General features: G+C 41.5%; 1 protein-coding gene across 1 annotated transcript; it reads left to right on the forward strand.

The window, feature by feature from the left end:
- Nucleotides 1-1,937: 1,937 nt before the first annotated feature.
- LOC147883954 (uncharacterized) lies at nucleotides 1,938-2,564 on the forward strand. Its single transcript, XM_087398113.1, has 2 exons — nucleotides 1,938-2,128; nucleotides 2,266-2,564. Exons 1-2 carry the CDS (start codon nucleotides 1,941-1,943, stop codon nucleotides 2,504-2,506), a joined length of 429 nt encoding a protein of 142 aa, XP_087254239.1. The 5' UTR covers nucleotides 1,938-1,940; the 3' UTR covers nucleotides 2,507-2,564.
- The last annotated feature ends 19,628 nt before the right edge of the window (nucleotides 2,565-22,192 follow it).

Below are 22,192 nucleotides of genomic sequence, written 5' to 3' on the forward strand. Positions count from 1 at the left end.
TATGTTTGAGAATGTCTCTGTAGGCCCATGTCAATCAAGTTAGCACTAAACTATTGTTTCAATTCTTGTTACTCCAAATGTCAATGTTTGCTTTGATGCTTCAATATTGTTGCTTGAAATATTCAACACTTTTTAATGTGATCTACCTCCTTCAACAATACATGCAGTTTGTGATACATATGGAGGGCATTTCATTCACTTCTTTTGTATTCTTTTGGAAGTGCAATTGTTTTTTAGACAGGACCCATAGACGGAGTTTTAGTTTGGATGTATAACTCGGTTGCTCATATAGGTTTTCTTTCACATTGTGGATTGGTATTTATTTTCTAATTTCTTCTCCAATAGAAAACTATATTTTTGGCATTTCAGGATGATAGGAAGAAGGGGAAGAAAGAGTTAGGAAGGTAAGCAAAAAAATGCAACAAGAGGAAAGAAGATAGCTCCCCTCGCTGAGAATTCAGTAGGTGGGACTGGAGAACAAGTGAATACTGTTGGCACATCATCTCCTCCAAGGGAAGAAGAAGGAAAAGATGGGGTGGAGATGGAGGATTCAGAGGTGCAGGTGGAGTCTGGAGGTGATGTTATTGGGAGATGCAGGAGAGTCAATTCTGATCAGTGTCCACGAATCCCTCTTTGTAGATTGATTCCATATGCAAGGGTCAGAGGGCTTCATGATGATGTTTCATCTCTAAAGAGTACTTTCCAGGTGGAGGATTACCTTCCTGAAAAAGAATCCTTTATTGTTTCAATATGCAAGAGTGGTGGAGAAGAGCAGCTAGTAACTCATGAGATTAGAGAGAGTTGGGATCCCACCTGGAGGGAGGTGGATGCTGAGTTTGAGAAGGAACTTCTTGCAGGCAATGCGTTCAAGTTGATGTCTGGGAAGATGTTCTTTGTGTGGGAGGGAAATCACAGGATCACAGCATGGATGAATGTTATCAAGGAAATTTTTCCCACTAACAAGAAGAGGCATATCAGAGTTGTATGTACAATTATTGATCCAAGAAGAACAAGTGAGATTTCTCTATTGGCGGGATTACAGAGAATGAATTCATAAGTAATGTTTTTTAATCAAGCAGATCATTTTGTGTATTCACATAGTACATTGTCTCCCATAATATCATTTCAAACATATGACTTGAGTTTGAATTTGTCCTTTCAGCATGAATGAGCATGTCGTGAGCCAAGTCTTAGGGACATACTCATAAATGCTCACAACATTTGTGAGTGTGATCCCAGTGTATTCTTGAAATCTTTGTCCCCTGCAGAAGTAAAATCTATAGAGCATTGGAGGACTCAAGAAAGTAAGGGGAAGAAACCATGGTTTTAAGTAACGAGGGGGTATCTTGCAAGACTTGTATTTTAGGTATGGTTATTCTCTTCTTTGGTGTTTCATTCACTTTCATTTCTTTGGTTGCTCTAACACTCCAAGCTTGTGTAGGTTGAATATAGTATACATCTAAAGAAGGCACTTATAAGATATCCAACAAATTACTTGTGGAACAAAGTAATGAAGTGGAGGCAAAGGATAGGGTGCAGATACAAAAAAGAATAGCTGACAAGATGGGAAAGGTTACATTTGTTTTTTAACACTTAGAAATATTTATTTCCAACTTTTATGACTGGAATGTAATGCTACAATATTAGTGCATTCATTCTAAAGTTCTTTTCATGTTTGGAATGCTTGCATAGGTGCTTAACTGTATAGATCCCGGTTTGGGTGAGAGATGATTAGATAAGATGTTTGGTCTATGGTTTGACGGAGCAGATTCGTGTGACATTGGAAAAATTGTAGCTCATTGTTGCAAAGTCTGACTTGAGGCTAGAAAAGAAGACAAATTTCCTTTCCTTGTTGGAGGCCACTTAACTTAACATTTTCTTGGAGAGAGTTGAAACAATGGCCATCAAAGTAAATTTCTGACTTGAGCAATGTCACCACCATGGGAGTTCCATTGGAGACCCCAAAGGATTATACTATACAACAGTATATGGAAGACATTAAACTAGAAGGGAGAAAACACATGTTCATGGCATTGAGATCAAAAGAGGTGAAGAATGATGCTAAGAGTGGAAAGAAGGGAGAAGGTCTTTCTGAACTCGACATGGCTGCACGCAAGGTTGTTTTCAGGTATGCTACTTTCTCTTGTGATTATGTGTACTTCTGATTTGTTTGTTGGGATGTTTGCTTCATTGAACTTGTTGGTTATTAATTTGATACATGTTTATGCAACTTTGTGAATGTATTTTCTACATGTTGGTTGAAAGGTGTCTTGCATATTTGGTAAAAGAGAAGAAGATACCTGAAATTCTGAATTTATGCAAGAATTGGCTAGAAGTTGGACACAATGCATGTGTTTATCCACCTGCCATGCATAGTCTCTCTCAGTGGGAACTAGAAAACTGTCCTTGGTGGATTGACTTTCCTAAAGGACAAGTACTAGTGAGGGAGAGGGATTTGTTCAAAACATATGGTTCAGGAGAAGGCAAAGAAGAAGTTGTGGATTAAGGAGAGGAAAGATCTAGGAGGCTGAGAAAAGACAAAGAGAAACAAGAACCATCTAAAAAGAAAGGTAAGGAGAAAAAACATATGTTAATTCTTTTTGTTCATTGAATGGATTTGGCATTGTTTGGTTTTGTGAATATTTTCTATTTAGATACGGAGCCACTTAGCCCCTCTAGACATGACATGACATAGAGGTTGCAGGTGATCAACTAGCTTTCTTATATGTATGTTTTTGTTGCTTGAAATAAAGGCTTAAATGTGGCTGAAATAGTTTTTTGTCTCAGGCGCAAAGTCTTCTGAAAAGGTTGTACAAAAATCTGTGTTTCAGAAACCACAGACTCCTGTTAGTGGTATCACTCCCTTATATGCATGCATGGTTGGTGATTATATAACCATGGGAATGGACTTTACACAGGGAAAGAAAAATGACAGATATGCTATACTCCATGACTTTTTTGTGACCTTAGTTAGTCCAGACAGGGATCACTTGAGGATGGGTAAGAAGGTAAAGTGGGCTTCAGATTTTATTTTGCTTGATTTTCCTAGTGGATGCCCACTAGAGGACAGAGGTCCCACCCCAGTGTGGAATGTTTTGTTAAAGGAGCGGGCTACCAGTTACAGCCACATCTTTGTCTGACAGTGGCTGGTTGTATGTCCTATGGCAAGTAAGATGTATAGCTTTACTTGAATGGTATGTAATCTTTTTTATTTCAATTGGCTCAAGATCGCGGCTTCTTTTACTATAGATCATTATGTGTCTTGGATGGAGAGATTTTCTTATGTTCAGGGATTGGAAGTTGTTAGACGTATCGTTATACATGATAAACTTCCATACGGATATTGGAAAGAACGGGGCAAAACTCATAAGGTAAGCACTATGTTCAATCTTTGCAGTCCTTTCAAAGTGATTTTTTCATGTGTCTTGCTATATATTATACAAATAGTATGTTGTAAACTTGAAATAAGTTTTTTCATTTGAGTTATGTTTGGTTTGTTTTGAATCATGCTGTGTTTCAATGCTATCATGCTTCCAAGACTAATTTTTAATTTTGTATTGTTGATTTGTAGATGCATGTATCGTTGTTGGCTCTAAAGAATCCACATGTGTTTTGGGAAGAGAGTGCAACTTTGTTTCAGACGCTTTTCATTGATCCTTTGGATGATATGTGGATGCACTATGGACAACCTTGCCAATGTCCTCTCAAGTAGTTTGAGGTGGGCTAGAGAGGAGTAGCTTTTTTAGTGGGTGCCTTTTATCTATGTTGTGTGTTCCAGGTGGACTTGTATTGGAGATGGGTTGTGGCACAGCTCCTCTAATGCGTGCATGCCAGGCTAGTGGTAGGCCTTTCTTCTCTTTTGATTCTGATAGTAGTATTGTGGCTAACATTGTTGAGATACTTGTAGCGGATCATTCTGGGAAAAGGGTAAGGTTAGAGCATGATGGAGATGGACAGGATGATAGAGTGGATCCTATTCCAAATCCTTTTTATGAGTAGTATGCAGCTGACCTCATTTCTTTTTTGACAAACAATTTGGATTTTTTCGTATGGATAACTTTTATGCTTGTTTATGTGCGTGTATAATCTGATGACATTCATGGGTACCTTCAAATATTAAAACTCTAGTTTGTGATATGTTTCTTAGTGTTAATCAAATTTTTTGCAAAAACATCATTTATTTGTTGGTAATAATCAAGCACGTTTTTCAATATAAGTTCATCTTGTGAGTGCCATGAATGACTTTTCCATTTTGACTTACTATGGTTTGAAAGGTATTTTTGGTTGTAGTACATTGCCATGCTATGCCATGCAGAAGAAATGGCAAGGTTCATGGCAAGCAACCGGAGATATGATAAGAGGCCTTCAGATAGGCAAAAACCGGAGATATGACAAGACGTCTCCAGATAGGCAAAAACCGCATAACTTCTTAGTTGATGATGAATGTGAGGGAGAGTAGAATATTGTTGAGAAATACTTTTTGTTTGTAGTTTGCAGATAACCATTTGGTTGAGAAAAGCTATTTCTTAATATTCAAATTTAAAGAGATACTATTATTGTTCTCTGTATGATGCAGAAGATGGCTTGCAAATCACACCTGAGTTTTAATTAAGATATGGGTGGAGTATTTTTTAAGCATTCAATTGCTTCATGGTTTAGTAACGGTTTCAGTAAGAAGAATCATATTGAATGTCATGACATTTATGAAAGTGATACAATCCCATGCTATGAAGTGTTTAGGCAATTTGTTCATCACACTTATTTTTTAAGTGATACTTATCTTAGTAAGTGAAAAATATCATGCAATGCGTAGTAGTGTAATTATAGTTATTCGTATCAAAAGGCCCATTTGAAATGCGAAATAATTGTTGGGTTCAATAATGGAATCCCTTGTTTTAGAGAAGATTGGTTTTTGTTAAGCACACATACTATCATTGCATAATGTGAGTATAGTGTCAATTAGAGTTATGGTAGGCTAAAATCCGCAGTCGAAGTATGGTTAGCATAGTAAAGTGCATTCTTATGAATGATGTAAAACTAGGCTAAAATCCGCAGTCGAAGTATGGGTAGCATAGTAAAGTGCATTCTTATGAATGATGTAAAACCATGCTATGAAATTTGCAATGTTACTGTAGTAAACATAGGAAGGTAAGTTTTATCTTTGAGATACTTCCCAATTAGGAGTTTCCACGAAGCTATGTTTAGGGTACTTTCAAAGGAAATTGTACAAAAGCTCGCTCACTTTTTTCAGCCCGCTCACTTTTTCTCGCTTGCTCTATCGACTGCCTCAACCATTTGTACCAACCTTATATTCTCTCCTTGCTAGTTGCATGGTAGCTAGAAATCACACCGAGTGCGGGGTCCCTAGGTCCCACCCTATATCCATGCATCTTTATTAAAATTTTAGGAGGGAATAACTCTAGAGGGTCTCATTGGTGTTTATATCCAAGGCATGTGTATATGGGACTAGTGTCCCCTCAAAGTCCACATGTCACCCCTTGCATTTAAGCTATTTTCCATGTACAATGAGGGGTGAAGAACACCTCCAACACCCCCATGTGAAATAATCCCCAAAGCACACAAAATTACAAGTTTTTAAACACAAGTACACAAGGTACCATGATCGACATAGACATGGGTGCAATCACTGGAAAGTCTTCTCAAGGCCATTAACATCCACCAACAAGTACACAATTGCACGGTAATCAATTAAGTAGCCAAGAATCATTATTGAAACATAAGTACAATAGTCTAGGTCCAAAAATAAAATGCCACCATGTGTCACCAAAGACCACCTTGCTCTGATACCAATGTTAGCTACATGTGGCAATAAAAAATTGTGCCAAGTACAACGTACCTCAAACCCATCCCATAGACACACGTCTCATAAGCTTTCTCAAAGTCCAAGAGTAGAATGGCCAGCCTATGGCCATTAAGCATGGCCCAATCCAAAGCCTCCCAAAATGAGAAGATGTTATCAAAGATGCTCCTACCATGCACAAAACTTGTATGTGTACCATGGATAAGATCTAGTAGAAAGCATTGCAGACGAAGGCTAATAGATTTAGCTGGGATTTTATACAAGGTACCGAGCAAGGTAATCGGTCTCCACTGAGACATTAAATTCCTGCAACCCCCTTTCGGAATAAAATGAATGAGGCCCTCCCTAAGTGAGTCTGGCATCTCACCCGAGTCCCATACACCCTGTAGGGTTGAGGTAATGTGATCCCCAATCTGAAAAGTACTGAGGGGATGAAATATGGAAGGTCTATTTTTATATTTTCAAGGCACACAAAAACACACGTGTATATGGGACTAATCTCCCCCAAATTATGTGTCAACCAATGGCTACCCCCCTTGCATTAAGCCATTTTCCATGCACAATGAGGGGTAAAATCCACTACATCCAACACTCCTATTCTTATAAGTTAATTGTTGATGTCTTTGATTTTGAGTACATAAAAATGAACACATTCATTGATGTTGTAAAATTGACTGATCTGGTTTCTAAGTGTCAAAAATCTTGGATTTATAAAGAGTTGAGAATATATCCCATGCCGCCTTGGATGTCTTGACCATGTCACTTGCCTAAGGATGACATCTTGAAAATTTTTCTTGGTCAAAGGATAGGCATAATTTCCTTTCTTATCCCATCTACATGTGCTTGGGAAATTCAAGATCTATTGTGAGGTCGCCAGATGGTCTAAGTGTAGACCCATCTACATACTCCCAGTTATCTTGTAAAATCAATTTGGGTACTTCCAAGTACCACGATTAGATTTATCTAGCTTAGCATATGCTTATCAAAATACCATCTACTACTCACTGATACGATGCCAATATCTCTATATACTTCTCACTATCCTATAAATTCTTGGGTTTCATGTGAGTGAAGGGACTGACTGCATTTAGGATCTAGTTGAGTGATTTTGGAAAATGGCTCAATTGGGTCTATGGAGTTGAACCTACTCTAAGATAGACTAATCTATGCTAATTTACGCTAGACCAACTCCCAAAGTGATGAAAAGGAAAAAAATAATTTCTTTTCTTAGTTCTTTATAGCATGGTCAGATGCATCAAGGATTGATCAATGAAGAGGCTTTAAAGTGCTAAAGAGGTTATCTCACATAGAGGCTCAAAAGTATCAGATGAAAGAACTAATATATATATATATATATGATATGATGAGCACATAGAGCTCAAAAAATTGATCACTTTTTGTTTTCAGACCACCTATAAATTCCTGCTAGATCAAAAGTTATGCCAAACTATCCTTAAGAAGACGACCAAGATGAATGATGCGGCAATCAGGTGCACATGCAATATGTGTGCCTATGGAGCATAATCATGATGTGGTAAGTGTGTGCAGAGTGTTCTTAACAAGGGTAATAGTGCATAGGTGGTACTATGTGTGCCACATGGCACTGATGATTTGGTAAGGTTGTTGATGTAGCAATGCTACCATGTGGATTAGCATGTGTGACAGGTAGTAAATGATGCTACATGGCATTGCCATGTTTATGTGATAACATGGTAGCTGGGGTTCTTGCTAAGGTGGTAGATAAGGTGATTTGGCAATTTTGTATACCGTGTGTCAACTTCATGAGCAAGCCCTATAGGTGACCCTATCTGGTTTTAGTTCCCATGTGTTCAAATTTGTTGCATGGCCTTATTTTTCCATGTTGCTACGTAGCACTAAGACAAAAGGGTACTAAAAAGGAGAAAGAGTTTGTGTGTGTGTGTGTGTGTGTGTGTGTGTATTCATTCATTTATACTAATGTAGTGTACGGTTAGTCATTTGTGTTGTTCTCTCTAGTTGCTCCCTCTCTCCCCATCTCCAGTCTTGTCCTTTCTCTGATCAAAAATTTTCAAGGTATCATTTCTCGTTTGTGCCTTCCATTGAGCAACATCCTTGTTGAGAGAGGGAGAGTTTGAAGCTTCTTGGGGATTATTCTTCTTCAATGAGTTCTCTTGAGATTGAGAGGTTCCCTTTGAAGGTTTTATAAGTGTTCATTTTTCTCTTGAGAGTGAGAAAGGTTCATATGTTTGTATCCTTGGTGTGAAAGTGATTCATACAAATTCTTGTTAGTAGAGAGAGAAATAGTGTGCAATTAATATGTGGAATCAAGGACTCTCACTGTTGGGATATCTCAAGGTGTATGCCTTAGGCACACCTTGGTTTCTATGTGTGAGTGCTAGAGGCACAGCTAGGTGCCCATAAGCACAGTTAGGTAGTGGTAAGCCACATAGGATGATTGAGAGAATCTAAGAGCAGATTGAGGAGATGATTGTGGAGCTCTGAAGTCATCAGTGATGTCAGTGAGCATGTAAGAGGTGCCTACATAAGGACCTCACTCTTATTCATTCTATATGCAAGTATTCTGAGTTTGTGTTCACTCTATTCTTTCCTTTCAGTTTACCAACATGGTATCAGGGCCCTTTGATCCCCCTTGATCCCATTTCTGCCACATCATCATCTTCTTCTCCATCTTCTTCTTCACCATCTCTTCCTCTTCTTCCCAAATTTTGCTAAAGCCTGTTCTCCTCAGTTTCTCTGCCATTCTCCAAGCCCTTCTTGTTGGAGATACATCTCGAAGGGGCGAACCCTTGGCTACAAGGAATTAACGTATCATCGCCTCTGCTCGACGACATTGCATAAAAATCGGTGACTCTCTTTCCTGCGTTTTCTCTGAGACTGCTTCATACTTCTCTAATCCCTTTCAGAGGAAGCTTCTTCATACCTTGAGCTATCCTGTGCTGAAATCTGAGCAGCAATGGCTGCATATTCAAGGTGAAAACAGAGAAAAACCAGTCGAAAATGAAGAGGCAAGCTATGGCGCTCTGACACGGATTTGCGTCCCTTCTCCTCAGTAGACCTTCTGTGGTATATGAGCTTTCTTTTGCCTCAGAAACCCCCTTTTTCTTTGCTTTGGAGAGTGAGATACAAGCCCTCCAAGTTCAATCCTTTGTTTTTCACAGTTTTGACAAAGTTTTGAAAGTGATGCTACTTTAGCATTTCTGAGTTTTTGAAGTTTTGAATAGCATCAGTACAACTGTGGCTTCAGCTTTGCTTTGAGTTGCTATACCTGGTTTTGATTGGAAAGCTTTCATTTAGCCACCTCTGTGAAGCATGTAAGAAAAAGCATCATTGATTGAAATTTGGTCACAAGTCTTTGCTACATTTACAACTGTGGCTTCAGCTTTGCTTTGAGTTGCTATACCTGGTTTTGATTGGAAAGCTTTCATTTAGCCACCTCTGTGAAGCATGTAAGAAAAAGCATCATTGATTGAAATTTGGTCACAAGTCTTTGCTACATTAAATGCTTATATTTTGAAGCCTTTCAGTTGTTATTCTAGCCTTGTAAGAGAGAAGACACTGCCCAATACCTGGGTTAGACTCTCTCATGGCTACCATATTGAATATAGATAAGTTCAATGGTAAGGGCTTCCACACATGGCAGATGAAGGTGAAATTTGCATTGATGAGGGAAAATCTCTGGGGACTTTTCAAACCGGCTTCAACTTCTTCTTCTACAGCCTCCAATGCTGGAGAATCCTCAGCTCCGACACGCCCGGCAAGGGATCCCGCTAGAGAGGAGAAAGCATATGGTATCATTGCTCTTGCTTTAGGAGATGATTATATTCATCACATCTCTGACTTAGAGTCTCCTTCAGAAGCTTGGCAGAAGCTTGACATGATTTTTGGTGCTAGCTCTCACATCTCAAAATTATCGCTGAAAATTTCTTTCTTTGAATTGAAGATGGTTAGTGGCACTCCTTTGGCTGCCCATGTCAATTACATGCGGAGTCTTATGACTCAACTTGCTTCTATCAACTCTCCTATCACTACAGATGATGCTATGGCAGTGTTGCTTAAGAGTATGCCTGAAGATTATGATCATATTGTTACCACTTCGAAAAATCTTCCTAATCCTAATCTTGAAGGTATTATCTCTGCTCTCCAAGAAGAAGAAAGGCACATGGAGCTCAGGAAAGGCAATGACACAGCTTCTGCCATAAAAATCCAGAAGGGCAAGTTTTCACCTTGCAATCATTGTGGGAAGACTAATCACCTCTCAAAAGACTGCTTCAAAATCAATCCATGCAAACACTGTGGCAAAAACAATCACCATGAGAAGTTTTGCAGAGCCAAAAAGGAAGCAACTTCAAAGACAAAAAATGCCAATCTACTTTCAGTTGATGTGTCTCCACAAGATGAGGCATCCTTTGAAGATTATGCTTTTTAAATCATCTCTATGTATGCTCCAGATCTCTCTTTTTATGTTGAGTCAAGGTACTCAGCCTGGATAGTCCTCCAAAATGAATGAAATAAACTATTGTGTTTTGTGTGTTTTGTAAACACCTCTGGTCACCTTATGATGTAGGCCATGTGTATGTGTTTTGCTCCATGGTTTTTCCTGCAGACATTGTGTGCATATACATGTAGGGGAGATAACCATTGGAAGGTTTTTTGTATCCCTTATGTTTACCTTACACCCATGGGAACCCTTGCTAGCTTGAGATCCTAGCCATTGATAGATCCATGACCACCATGAGATGGGATGAGACACCTTGTGCTAGCTGTATCCTTGACATAGCTTGAGGCATTCCCTTGAGGGGGGGTTTGTTGGGATATCTCAAGGTGTATGTCTCAGGCACACCTTGGTTTCTATGTGTGAGTGCTAGAGGCACAGTTAGGTGCCCATAAGCACAATTAGGTGGTGGTAAGCCACATAGGATGTTTGAGAGAATCTAGGAGCAGATTGAGGAAATGATTGTGGAGCTCTGAAGTCATCAGTGATGTCAGTGAGCATGTAAGAGGTGCCTACATAAGGACCTCACTCTTCTTCATTCTATATGCAAGTATTCTGAGTTTGTGTTCACTCTATTCTTTCCTTTCAGTTTACCAACACTCACAATGTAGTCTACATTAAACACAATTAATATGCAAGCACTTATAGACATCATAAGACTAAGCAAAGAAAAATAACACAAATGCAAGATAGAAAACACACCATTAAACTTCAACAATACCAAATAACAAGCTCCGGAAAAAAAAAAAAGAACGACTTGTAAAAAGATAAGCTCCTACAAGATTAAGACAAGCTAACCTTGGGTTTGGTGAGTGGTCAGATTTTGACCACATGGTAGCCCTATCCTTTATCTAACACATCACCAAGGTCAAGTAACCATGGTTAGATCTAACTAATCCTCGCTTTCCATGTCATTCAGTCTATTTATCTATCACATCCCTACCTTCCTCACAAAATAGCGGACTAAAATAGCATATAAAGACTCTCTCTCAAACTGAATGAAATGCTTCCACATGAAGTAATAAACTTTGTGATAGAAATTCCTAAGGTATTCCTCTATCCATTTGTTCACCCTTTTAGACTAGCCTCAAGATGGTATGCAATGCTAAGGAAATCCACCACTACAATCTTGTGATGAAATCCACCACTCTAAGTGTCCATTTTCCCTCTAGAATGGGTAATGGCTGCAACAAACCAGCTGGCAACTTGCTGTCCACTTTGTTTTGCTAGCATGGCAAACATTCGACAACATGTTTGACTACATCTCTCCATACACCTTTGCAGAAGAAAATTTATATGACCCTCTCATATTCCTTTGTGCCACCTTATGTCCTACCAAAGTAGAAGAATGCATTTCCCTTAACACTAGTTTACTATATTGTGAGTCTAGAACCAAGTAGATTTCATTCTGATACTTGTTATGCAATTTAAAGTTAAGATGATCATGGCATGAGGGCTCCTATGATTCTGAAAAGAATCTGAAGAAAATCTTGGGTGTCCTATGATCAATTTTGAACTTGATTTTGCTCGCATATAGTAAAGATGTCAATTTTGTAAGGCAGTGTGTAGAATGGCCAACAATTCCTTATCATAAACATGGTAGTTGAGCTCTTTGCCATCAAATTTTTTGCTTTCAAAAGATATGACACCATGCTCTTGTTGTAGAACAACCCCAATCCTTTTCCACAAGCATTTGCCTCCACTATGAATGATTGTGAGAACCCAGGGCAAAGTAATACAAGGGCATGAGTCAATGCAAAATTTAGGTCTTCAAAAGTGAGCTACACTTCTTTTGCTGACACAAAGGCATCCTTCTTCAAGAGGTCCATAAGAGGAGCTGCCCTCTTGGCAAATTTTCAAATAAATCATCTATAGAAGGAAGCATGATCCTATGCCTCGCATTGATGATCTCTTTGATCAATTGCAAGAGGGAAAATATTTTACTAAAATCGATTTGAGATTGGGATATCATCAAGTGCAAATTAGAGAAAAAAATGTCCTTAATACATCATTTCATACTAGGTGGAGATTCCAACTAGCAAATAGGAAAGTATCTCCATGGATTTTATTGTTAAATTACCTAAGACACAGAGGGGACATGACTTTGTGTGGGTAATTGTGGATCGGTTGTCCAAGATTGCCCACTTTATTCCAACCAATAAAGAGGTTTAAACTCCATAATTAGTAAGGATTTTTTATGGAGCATATTTATGGTGTGTATGGGCTACTAGCCAATATTGCTAGTGATCCGGATAGCAAATTTAACATCCGTTTTCGGAGGACTATGTTTATGAGGTCGAAAACTACTTTGAATATGAGCACCACAGATCATCCACACAGTGATGGTCAAATTGAAAGGATCAATTAGGTGATTGAGGATATGCTTCGAGAATATGTAAGTAAATGGCAAACTCATTGAAAAAAATGTTTGCCCTGTTAGAATTTGCATATAACAATGCTAAGTATTCGCATACACGTTTTCATCCATTCATGATGATGTATGATTTCAACTTCGAGCCCCAATTGCAATGGGACTCAAAGAGAGGGTCAAGCGGCCAAAGACTTTCTTGAGGATATGAATCAAATGGGTAAATTAGCTAAAGATGGCATTAGAAAGGCTCAAGATAGAGTAAGAAGTTATGCAACATAGAAGGTTCGAATTTGAAGTATATGAGAAAGTTTATCTTAGAGTGTCCAAATCTTTAGAATCCCTAAAGACAGGATCATGCACACAGTGCTCTAGCCAGGGGGTTAAGCCATGGTCCTTCATCATTGAGGCACAGTATCGCATCCCCATCAACCAGACCTGTGTGACTGCATGCACTGAGAACACAGAGAAAGGTGATCTCATTTGGTTCACAGCCTTCGGCCTTCATTTGATAGTTGCAGGGCCTCCTTGCCATGCCCATTCTGGGCACACATAGCCATCATGGCACTCCAGGAGACCACAGTCCGCTGTGGCATCTATACAAGACTGCCCTCGCATCATCAAGGCTCCCACACCTGCCATACACATTAGCAAGAGCATTCCCCACAACATCATCCACGTCCAAGCCATTGCCAGCAACAGTAGCATGGACTACTCGGCCCTCTTCTAGGGCTGCCACCATGGTACATGCATCAAAAAGACAGCTGAACGTGATCCTGTTTGGCTCAAATCCTTCAGCCTCCATTTGGCTGAACAGTTGTACGCCTCCTTGCCATGGCCATTCTGGACACATGCAGCGATAATGTCACTCCAGGAGGCCACGTCCCACTGTACATATTAATAAGAGCATTCCCCACAACAGCATCTGACTCCCATCCCTTGCCAGAAACAGAAGCATGGGTCACTCGACCCTCCTCTAGAGCTGCAACACTGGCACATGCATCCACAACATAGATAAAGGTGACCCTATTTGGCTTGAAGCCTTCAGCCTCCATTTGACCAAGCACTTGCAGGGTCTCTTTACCATGCCCATTCTGGGCAAATGCAGAGATCATGGCACTCCAGGTGACCACATTCCGCTGTGGCATCTCTACAAATATTGCTTTTGCATCACCTAAGCTCCCACACTTGCCATACATATTGATGAGGGCTGTCTCCACCACCACATCTAACTCCCATATGTTACCAGCAACAGTAGCATGGATGACTCGACCCTCTTCTTCCAAGGCTGCCACGCTGGCACATGCATCCACAACACAGATGACGGTGACCTTATCTGGCTCAAGGCCTTCTTTCTGCATTTGACCAAACAGTTGCAGGGCCTTAGTGCCATGCCCATTCTGGGCGTACACAGTGATCATGGCACTCCACTAGACCACATTCTGCTATAGTATCCCTCCAAACACTGCCCTTGCATCGTCTATGCTCCTGCACTTGCCATACATATTGATGAGAGCATTACTCACAACATCTGACTCCCATCCATTGCCAGCAATGGTAGCATGGATCACTCCACCCTCTTCTATAGCTGCCACATGGGTACACGCATCCACAATGCAGATGAAGGTGATCTTATTGGCTCAAAGCCTTTGACCTGCATTTGACCAGACAACTGAAGAGCCTCCTTACTATGCCCGTTCTGGGTTGAAGCAGCGATCATGGCACCCCAAGAGACGACATCTCGCTGTGGCATCTCTGCAAGCATTGCTCTTGCTTCATCTAGGCTCCCATTCTGGGAACAAAAAGCAATCATGATATTCCAAGAGTATGAATTAGGATAAACTATTTTGTCAAACACAGTACATGCACACTCGAGGGTCCCACGCTTGCTGTACATTTGGACGAGAAGGTTACTCGAAAATCTGTTGCCTGCATAGCCGCAATTGCTCATGTGTTCATCCACACGTTTAGATAAGGCCTTGGCATTGGTGCAAGGCTTCAAAAGAGAGGCATAGGTGGGAACATCTGTCTCTGGACCCAGCTGAACAAGGATCTCCTCAATCAAGCTTACAGGACCGCAGTCTTCATCCCTCGCCAGGCCACGTTGATGGTGTACATCTAACGTCTGTGCATGGCAGGCCTTGTTGCTTTCTTCAGCAAGCATGGCCCTTTTGGACATCCAAGCGGGCCATTGCTGACGAAACCAAAAAGGCCTGTCATACACAGACGCTAGATGGGCACTGGGGGCCATCCACCTTCCATAAGGGGCAGGCAACGATCCCATGACCATGCCCTTCAGGCTATCAAAAGTATAATTTTGTATCGTAGCACGACAGCCTGGCCTGTCTGCAGCATTTGCGCTGTGTGATAGCAATCTCTCCGAGGGTTGCGTCGATAGGTTCATTGCTTGGGTACTCATGAATGGGCATTCAAAGTCTGCCTCCCTGCTCATTTTTATTTATTAGCACTGCCTTGCAGGAAGTGCTCTCCTGACACTTTTTGGCCTGCCTGAAAGGTAGCCTTAGGGGCTTATGTCATGGAGGGGAAAAAGGAGGGAAATAAGGATGGCTATTTTGGATGTTTTTCCCTTGGAGGACCCTAGTTTGGACGTTTTTCCGTTGATGCATGACATAATGATCCAAGGGAAATGGAGGGGAAATGGGAGAGAGCTATATGGAAATGTCACATCAATGGTTCTCAAGAGTGTGGGAAATACCTCCCTTGTCACGAACGTCGCACACTTGCTTATCGCCACCAGCCTCACTCGCTACCACGGTCTCGCATTTGTCTCCCACAGCCACAGATGTATTAGCAGCTTTGAGGGGACAGTTTCTGGCAAAATGTCCCATGCGCTTGCAGACGTGGCACGCGTTCGGAAACGGGCTGAACTTAACCTGTTGTGCCATCGGGGGGGCTTTTGGGAATTTGATCGCCACAAACTCTGGGATCTCCTTTGACCTCCAACCACGACGAGAGGTTGGGAAATTCCACCCACATTGGACAGTCATGCAATAGGAACTGATCAATGCTAAATTCCGGACTCTACGAGAGAACCAGGACTGGAACTCCGAAAAACAGGAAGGTGCGACCGAGAAGCTCATTCCGAAGTGCTTCAGCCATGCACTGCACCAGGTAGAAGCCTTTGCCCAGGAATCTCACAGAGTAGACACTGGAGGGTAAGTCACATTCATATTGCATGAACTCCGCGAGCTCATCTTAGGCGAGGATGCGACCAGTAAAGAACAAGTACACTCCTCCCCTTCCCAGTCGCTCGATTTTCGGGCGAACGGCTTCGATTTGCAACTCACAGACCACCGATTCGAACCAGGGCTTGTGTTCAACCTCCTTGGCTCTTTTGCTGACTTCAACCAAGAGAATCTTCCTAAGCTCGTGGTCGTGAAGCGGGGAGAAGCTGCTTTGGAGTTTCTGCGCCAACACCTCGGCATACAACGGGTTCTCACCATCATCCGCAATATTATCATTATTGGAAGGGGGTGCGTCCTCACCACTCCCTGCATTCATCTCTTTTAGATCTTGGCTGTCAACTCGGAGTTTCTTCGCCAGTCTCCTCACCTTTCCTCCATCTACGTGCCGCGTATCACTCATGCACTCTCCAAGCTTTAAAAAAAGGTCTATGCAGTTCTTCTCCAGACCCGTTGGTCTCCGGCCCTACTTCACAGGAGCCATGGAAAAGTGTGGGGAAGAAGGGTAAAGCTAGTACAGAAAATCATAATGAAGAGCCGGGCGTTCCCAAGGCAGGCTATGGTGGTGGATTTGTGCCAGGAGTCAAGATGCACCAAAGAGTGCAGATGGTGTCCCCCAAGAGCAGGAAATGTTGGAGGCGTATCACCAAAAATGAATCTTAGGGGAGGATGGTAAGCATATTACATGCACCCAAGAACACATGGCGCCTTCGGCTCCGCCCGAGTCGAGAAGCCTCTCCAAAAGAATTAAAGAAGTGACGAGGGGGACAGGGAAGGGTAGGGATAATAGGTTTAATTTCTTTAAAGATGCGTATCGGGCAATCATCCAATAGGTCGGGATTAGGAGCTGGAGAGGTGAGGATTTTATCCTGGAACGTTAGAGGGTGTTGTAGCAAAGCTAAACAAAGAGCATGCATTTCAGCAATTCGTAGAGCCAATCCGAGTATAATCCTCCTGCAAGAGATTAAGTGCGGTTGTGAGGATTCATTTTGGTTCTCCTGTGATCAACTTGGTTTTACCGCACTAGTGAACTCGCCAGTTAGAGGAAAAGGAGGGGTGGTGTTGTTCATCCGGAAGCACCTTCAGTCGAGAGAGGTGTGCAGAAGCCCAAAGGGATGGTTCCTTGGTGCAGTGGTCTCAGTAAATGGGTTCTCCTTCAACGTAGTCAACATGTATGCCCCCAACTCAAGGCTAGAAAGAACGGAATGATGGTCATCTATAGGAGATACAATGGAGGGTGATCATTGGATCTTGGGTGGTGGATCTTGGGTGGCGATTGGGACTTCACAAAAAGTCGTGAGGACAGGTACCACGAGGGCACGGTGATCTCTAGCAAATGAACGAGAAGCCTGGGATTATCTGTGTCCGAAAGTGGGATTGGTGGATGCCCAAGACATCCTGTAGGGGGACCGGCAAGAGTTCACATGGAACAATCGCAAGAAAGGTGACGACTTTAGAGCTGGAAGGCTTGATCGGTTCTATGCATCGGAGGAGGGATGGTGGCTGAGGAGCCCCATGCAGGGCAGCCGCTTCTTCACCACGGCTGTCTCAGACCATACACTAATCCACTAAGGGTTCTCAATTCCCTGCAAGATCGACAAGTCAAATGACATCCCTTTCACCTTTAATTCTAGGATGCGCACGTCTAAGTACTTTTACGGGAAGATCAGGAGAGCGTGGATTAGGCGACAGAGGGGGCCACGGACCCAACTCAGAGATGGGACTCTGCGATACGCAGAGTTATGGCACTAGCAAAAGATGAAGACAGAGCTACCAAAGCAGCCACGAGAGATCAATTTGCTAGTCTCGGGGCAACAAGAGCAGCGCTCCATGCAACCAATCATGAAGTCCCTAAGGATCAAATCCTCAGTACTTCGCTGGTTGAAGTTGATGCGGTGCTCCAGGACAAGGAGCTCCTTGAGGTGAAAACAACCCGCCTGAAAAGTAGACAACTTTGGCTTGCAGTGGGCGATTGTCCTTCCAAGTCCTTCTTCCAATCAATCAAGCAGAATAGGATGCGCAAGAAGATTGATAAGGTGTAGGACTCTGAAGGTCTACTGATTACGGATTTCTGGCACATAGCAGAAGTCTTTAAGAAGGAGCTAACTGTAGTAGTGGAGGCCGCCCAGGATGAAGATTAGCGGCAAAACATTAATGAAGCCCTGAAGAACGTTAGCAGCAAGGTATTAGACTTCCACAGGAGATGACTGGCCAGACCCTTTAGCAAGGACGAGTTAGAAGAGGCCCTTAATTCTCAGACGAATGAGAAGGCCCTTGGACCTGATGGATTAAATGTAGAGTTTTTCAGAGCCTTCTAGGACGTGATGGGCCCTGACCTGACCAGCATGGCAAATGAAGTAGTGTCAAAAGGGACTCTCTCCATGGATGTGAACTCTGGTCTTGAACTCTGGTCTTACGAAGCTTGTTACGAAAATTATATTTTTGGTATATCTTGCTTTGGACATTATTATTTTAGTCAAGTGTGACTATGCAAAGTACTCCATAGGAGCGCACCGGATGTGGCAGGGGTCCTAGTGGATACTTTGTGTGGTTAGACACCTAACTAGCTTGTGTTTTGTCATGCTAGATGGTCAGTATTGTGGGTGATTCCATGTTAATACTAATGTTGCTAGTGTTATTGGTGTTGTGCTTGATTATTGTGCTTTGAGTGCAGTTATGTTGGGATCGGTTGATTCGATGATTTGTTCAATCGATTGTTAATAACTAATGTAATTGGCGGCTTGAGTACAGGTGATGGAACTCATAGCGAGGATTGGAGTTAGTGTGAGGGTACCGATTGAGGTGTCGTACAGTGCATTATATATGGCCATGGGCCAATTTTGTATTTGCTTTATTATTACAAGCTTGAGCAGTATATTTTGTAGTGGACATAATTCATTTTTTGGGCCCTAAGATGGCTATGTAAAGCAAATCCCTCATTTTGGAAGAGAGGGATAATTTTGGCTCCTTCGTGCTTTTATGAAATATCATAAATACTCTAAATGAGGAAGCTTGATCCACTCATCTAGGGGGTGGAGATTATACCCAATCTACTGTCGTTTTTGTGGTGTGATTGTGTTCTTCTTCTCCAATTGATTAAGTGGTGAATTTGTGTGGAAAAGAATTACCTTTTGGTTTCAGTGTTATCAGAGCTTTGGTGACGCTCTCATGAAGGAAGAAAAGAGAATCTCCCTTGCGTGGAAAGCAAAAGAAAAAGAAGTCCTGTGGAGTGTGGAGGGTTCAAGAGGACCACCTAAGTTGTGTGCAGAATCAGAGCTCGTGAGTTGTGGGGAAAGAATCTCAAATAAAGATTGGCCGCACGTGTGTGACTAGAGGCAAACAAAGCCTCGTCTGTCGTGGCTTTTGTTTTCAAAATTTCCAACGAAGCCAAAGCTCTACTAAAGGCTAAAGCCCTTAACCTGACCCATCTACGATGGGCTAGCGACCCGCTCCACCGGGTCTCAAGATGCTAAAATGTCTTAAACCAACAATATAACAAAAGAAACATTTAAATGCAAGCAACATACTCTAACAAAAAAAAATGTCTATGACATAGTACTTCAAAATATTACATCCGAAAGTGAAGCCAGAGAACTCATTGATATGTCCATATACATACAAAATGCAATAGACACACAAACATCCCTAAAGGGAAAAGTCTGCGGCCATGTACTATAGGGAAAATCCTGCGCCAACCATGTACTCCACATCCGCCACGTCCAAAAAAAATTCTTTATGACAGAGTACTTTAAAATATCACATCCAAAAGTGCAGTCACATGTCTGAACATGTAATAGCTACATCAAAAAACTGATTGATATATCCAAATACACAGCCGCAAATAAAGTCATAACTAAACATACAAAATCTACAATAGACACACCAACATCCCAAAGGGAAAAGTCTGCAGCCATGTACTGCAGGGAAAAGCTTGCGACGGCCATTCACTCCACGTCCACCACATCCACCACATCCATCGCGGCTATAAACATACAACGGAGTACCAACAATTGTATCTGGACTAGCATCACATAGAAAGATAATTTAGGAACTATAATTATTGAGCCATAAAACTTTTACACATGTATGTTGGTAAAACCCAACTCATTCTTTAGAGTACTTACTCAGACGCAAAGGGCTGTCAACAATGCTCACAAAGGTGTACGTGTATCCCCATTTTGCCCTCGATAGAAAATTCGAATAAACGTTCTATCACCAGCATTGGTACCAGTAATGATTTCAGCTTCTAACACTTTCGTGTGAAACTCTTTCCAAATACACATCCGCAAACAAAGTCATAACTGAACGTACAAAATCTACAATAGACACACAAACAACCCTAGAGGGAAAAGTCTGTGGCCATGTACTATAGGGAAAAGCCTACGCCGGCCATGTAGTCCACATCCGCCACGTCCAAAAAATTTTCTCTATGACTGAGTACTTCAAAATATCACATCCATATTACGTCTCACTTCATATTTGTATAAATAGCCAACATTCCCGAAGACCTATGAGAGTTGGAATATTGAAAGAACTTTAAAAAAGCTATACAAAGATTACCGAAATGAAGATTTGCCACCCAAGAAAGTCTGAGGAGGGCTTGACAGAGCAATGTCATACTCCTAGGCTCTTGCTGTTGCCAATTGCAAAACTTCCTTGTACACAACATTTGTGGTAGAAGTGTTATCCATCTCCTCACCCCTCGCATCAAACGCACTCTGTGAAATGAAAACCTTAACAGCGTTTGATGCTCGGATACGTGAAAATGCCACGCCATGATTGAATACCGGTGTCACCAAGTACAGCCCCAAAATAGACAATGTTTGGCCCTGTGACTTATTGATTATCATGCCAAATGCCAATCGGATAGGAAATTGCCATCTCCTCATGTCGAATGGAAGTTTAAGGTTGGTCGGAATGAATGTTATCCTTGGAATAAACGTTCTATCACCAGCACTGGTACCAGTAATGATTTCAGCTTCTAACACTTTCGTGTGAAACTCTTTGCAAATACACATCCGCAAACAGTCATAACTGAACATACAAAATCTACAATAGACACACAAACATCCCTAAAGGGAAAAGTCTGCAGCCATGTACTATAGGGAAAAGCCTACACCGACCATGTACTCCACATCCGCCACGTCCAAAAAAAATTCTCTATGACAGAGTACTTCAAAATATCACATCCAAAAGTGCAGTCACATGTCTAAACATGCAATAGCTACATCAAAGAACTGATTGATATATCCAAATACACAGCCGCAAATAAAGTCATAACTGAACATACAAAATCTACAATAGACACACAAACATCCCTACATGTACTGCAGGGAAAAGCCTGCAACGGCCATTTACTCCATGTCCACCATGTCCGCCGCATCTACCGCAGCTATGAACATACAACGGAGTACCAACAATCGTATCTGGACCAGCATCACATAGAAAGATAATTTAGGAACTATAATTATTGAGCCATAAAGCTTTTATACATGTATGTTGGTAAAACCCAACTCATTCTTTAGAGTACTTACTCAGACGCAAAGGGCTGTCAACAACGCTCACAAAGGTGTACGTGTAGTCCCCATTTTGCCCTCGATAGAAAATTCGTGTCCACACACATTCATAGTATCCCAGCCAGTGAACAGTGATGGTCTGTGGTCCATCATCCCTATGAAGCCGGCAAGCCACGACAGCGTAATATCCCAAATGGACTCGTCCATCCAAAGGATTGTAGACGTGGAGATTCATTAGAAACTTTGAATCAGGAAGTCCTAAAAGATAAACAATAGCATGTTTTCCCACTCACATATAATCCAAAAAAACTTTTTGTTTTAACAAAAATAAAGCAACAAACAATGTACACGGTTCTTACCCAAGGTAGCTCTCCAGCTCAAGCAAATCCAAGAACAGTTGCGCGCTCTCCAGAGATCCCCAGCCCGTAGGATCTACAATTTTCTAAAAGTGAGTGACTATACTATTACACATGTCAACATAAAACGTGGTTGTCAAGCAAATATGTACCTTGCACCTGCGCTCCTGTTTCAGTGACAAACGTGAACTGCCTAGACATCCTATCGCATTGCAAAAAGAATGCACATGTCAATCTACATATACTGGAAAAAACTATAGGCTTTGAAGAGAAAATAGCCTGTAGTGTATTGCAAACCCATGACTCAAATGAAAAATGAAATCCAAACATTATCAAGGATACAGTCATGAAATATTACATCTCACTTCATATTTGTATAAATAGCCAACATTCCCGAAGACCTATGAGAGTTGGAATATTGAAAGAACTTTAAAAA

Source organism: Dipteris shenzhenensis, chromosome 27 (genome assembly GCF_047967505.1).
Source record: "Dipteris shenzhenensis isolate YYH24624 ecotype China chromosome 27, Dip_SZ_1.0, whole genome shotgun sequence".
Taxonomy (NCBI): Eukaryota; Viridiplantae; Streptophyta; class Polypodiopsida; order Gleicheniales; family Dipteridaceae; genus Dipteris; species Dipteris shenzhenensis.

Coding starts and splice junctions, on each gene's coding strand:
- LOC147883954 (XM_087398113.1), top strand. CDS start 1,941: ATGGGAGTTCCATTGGAGACCCCAAAGGATTATACTATACAACAGTAT. Junction 2,129..2,265: donor GCACGCAAGGTTGTTTTCAG/GTATGCTACTTT, acceptor GTTGGTTGAAAG/GTGTCTTGCATATTTGGTAA.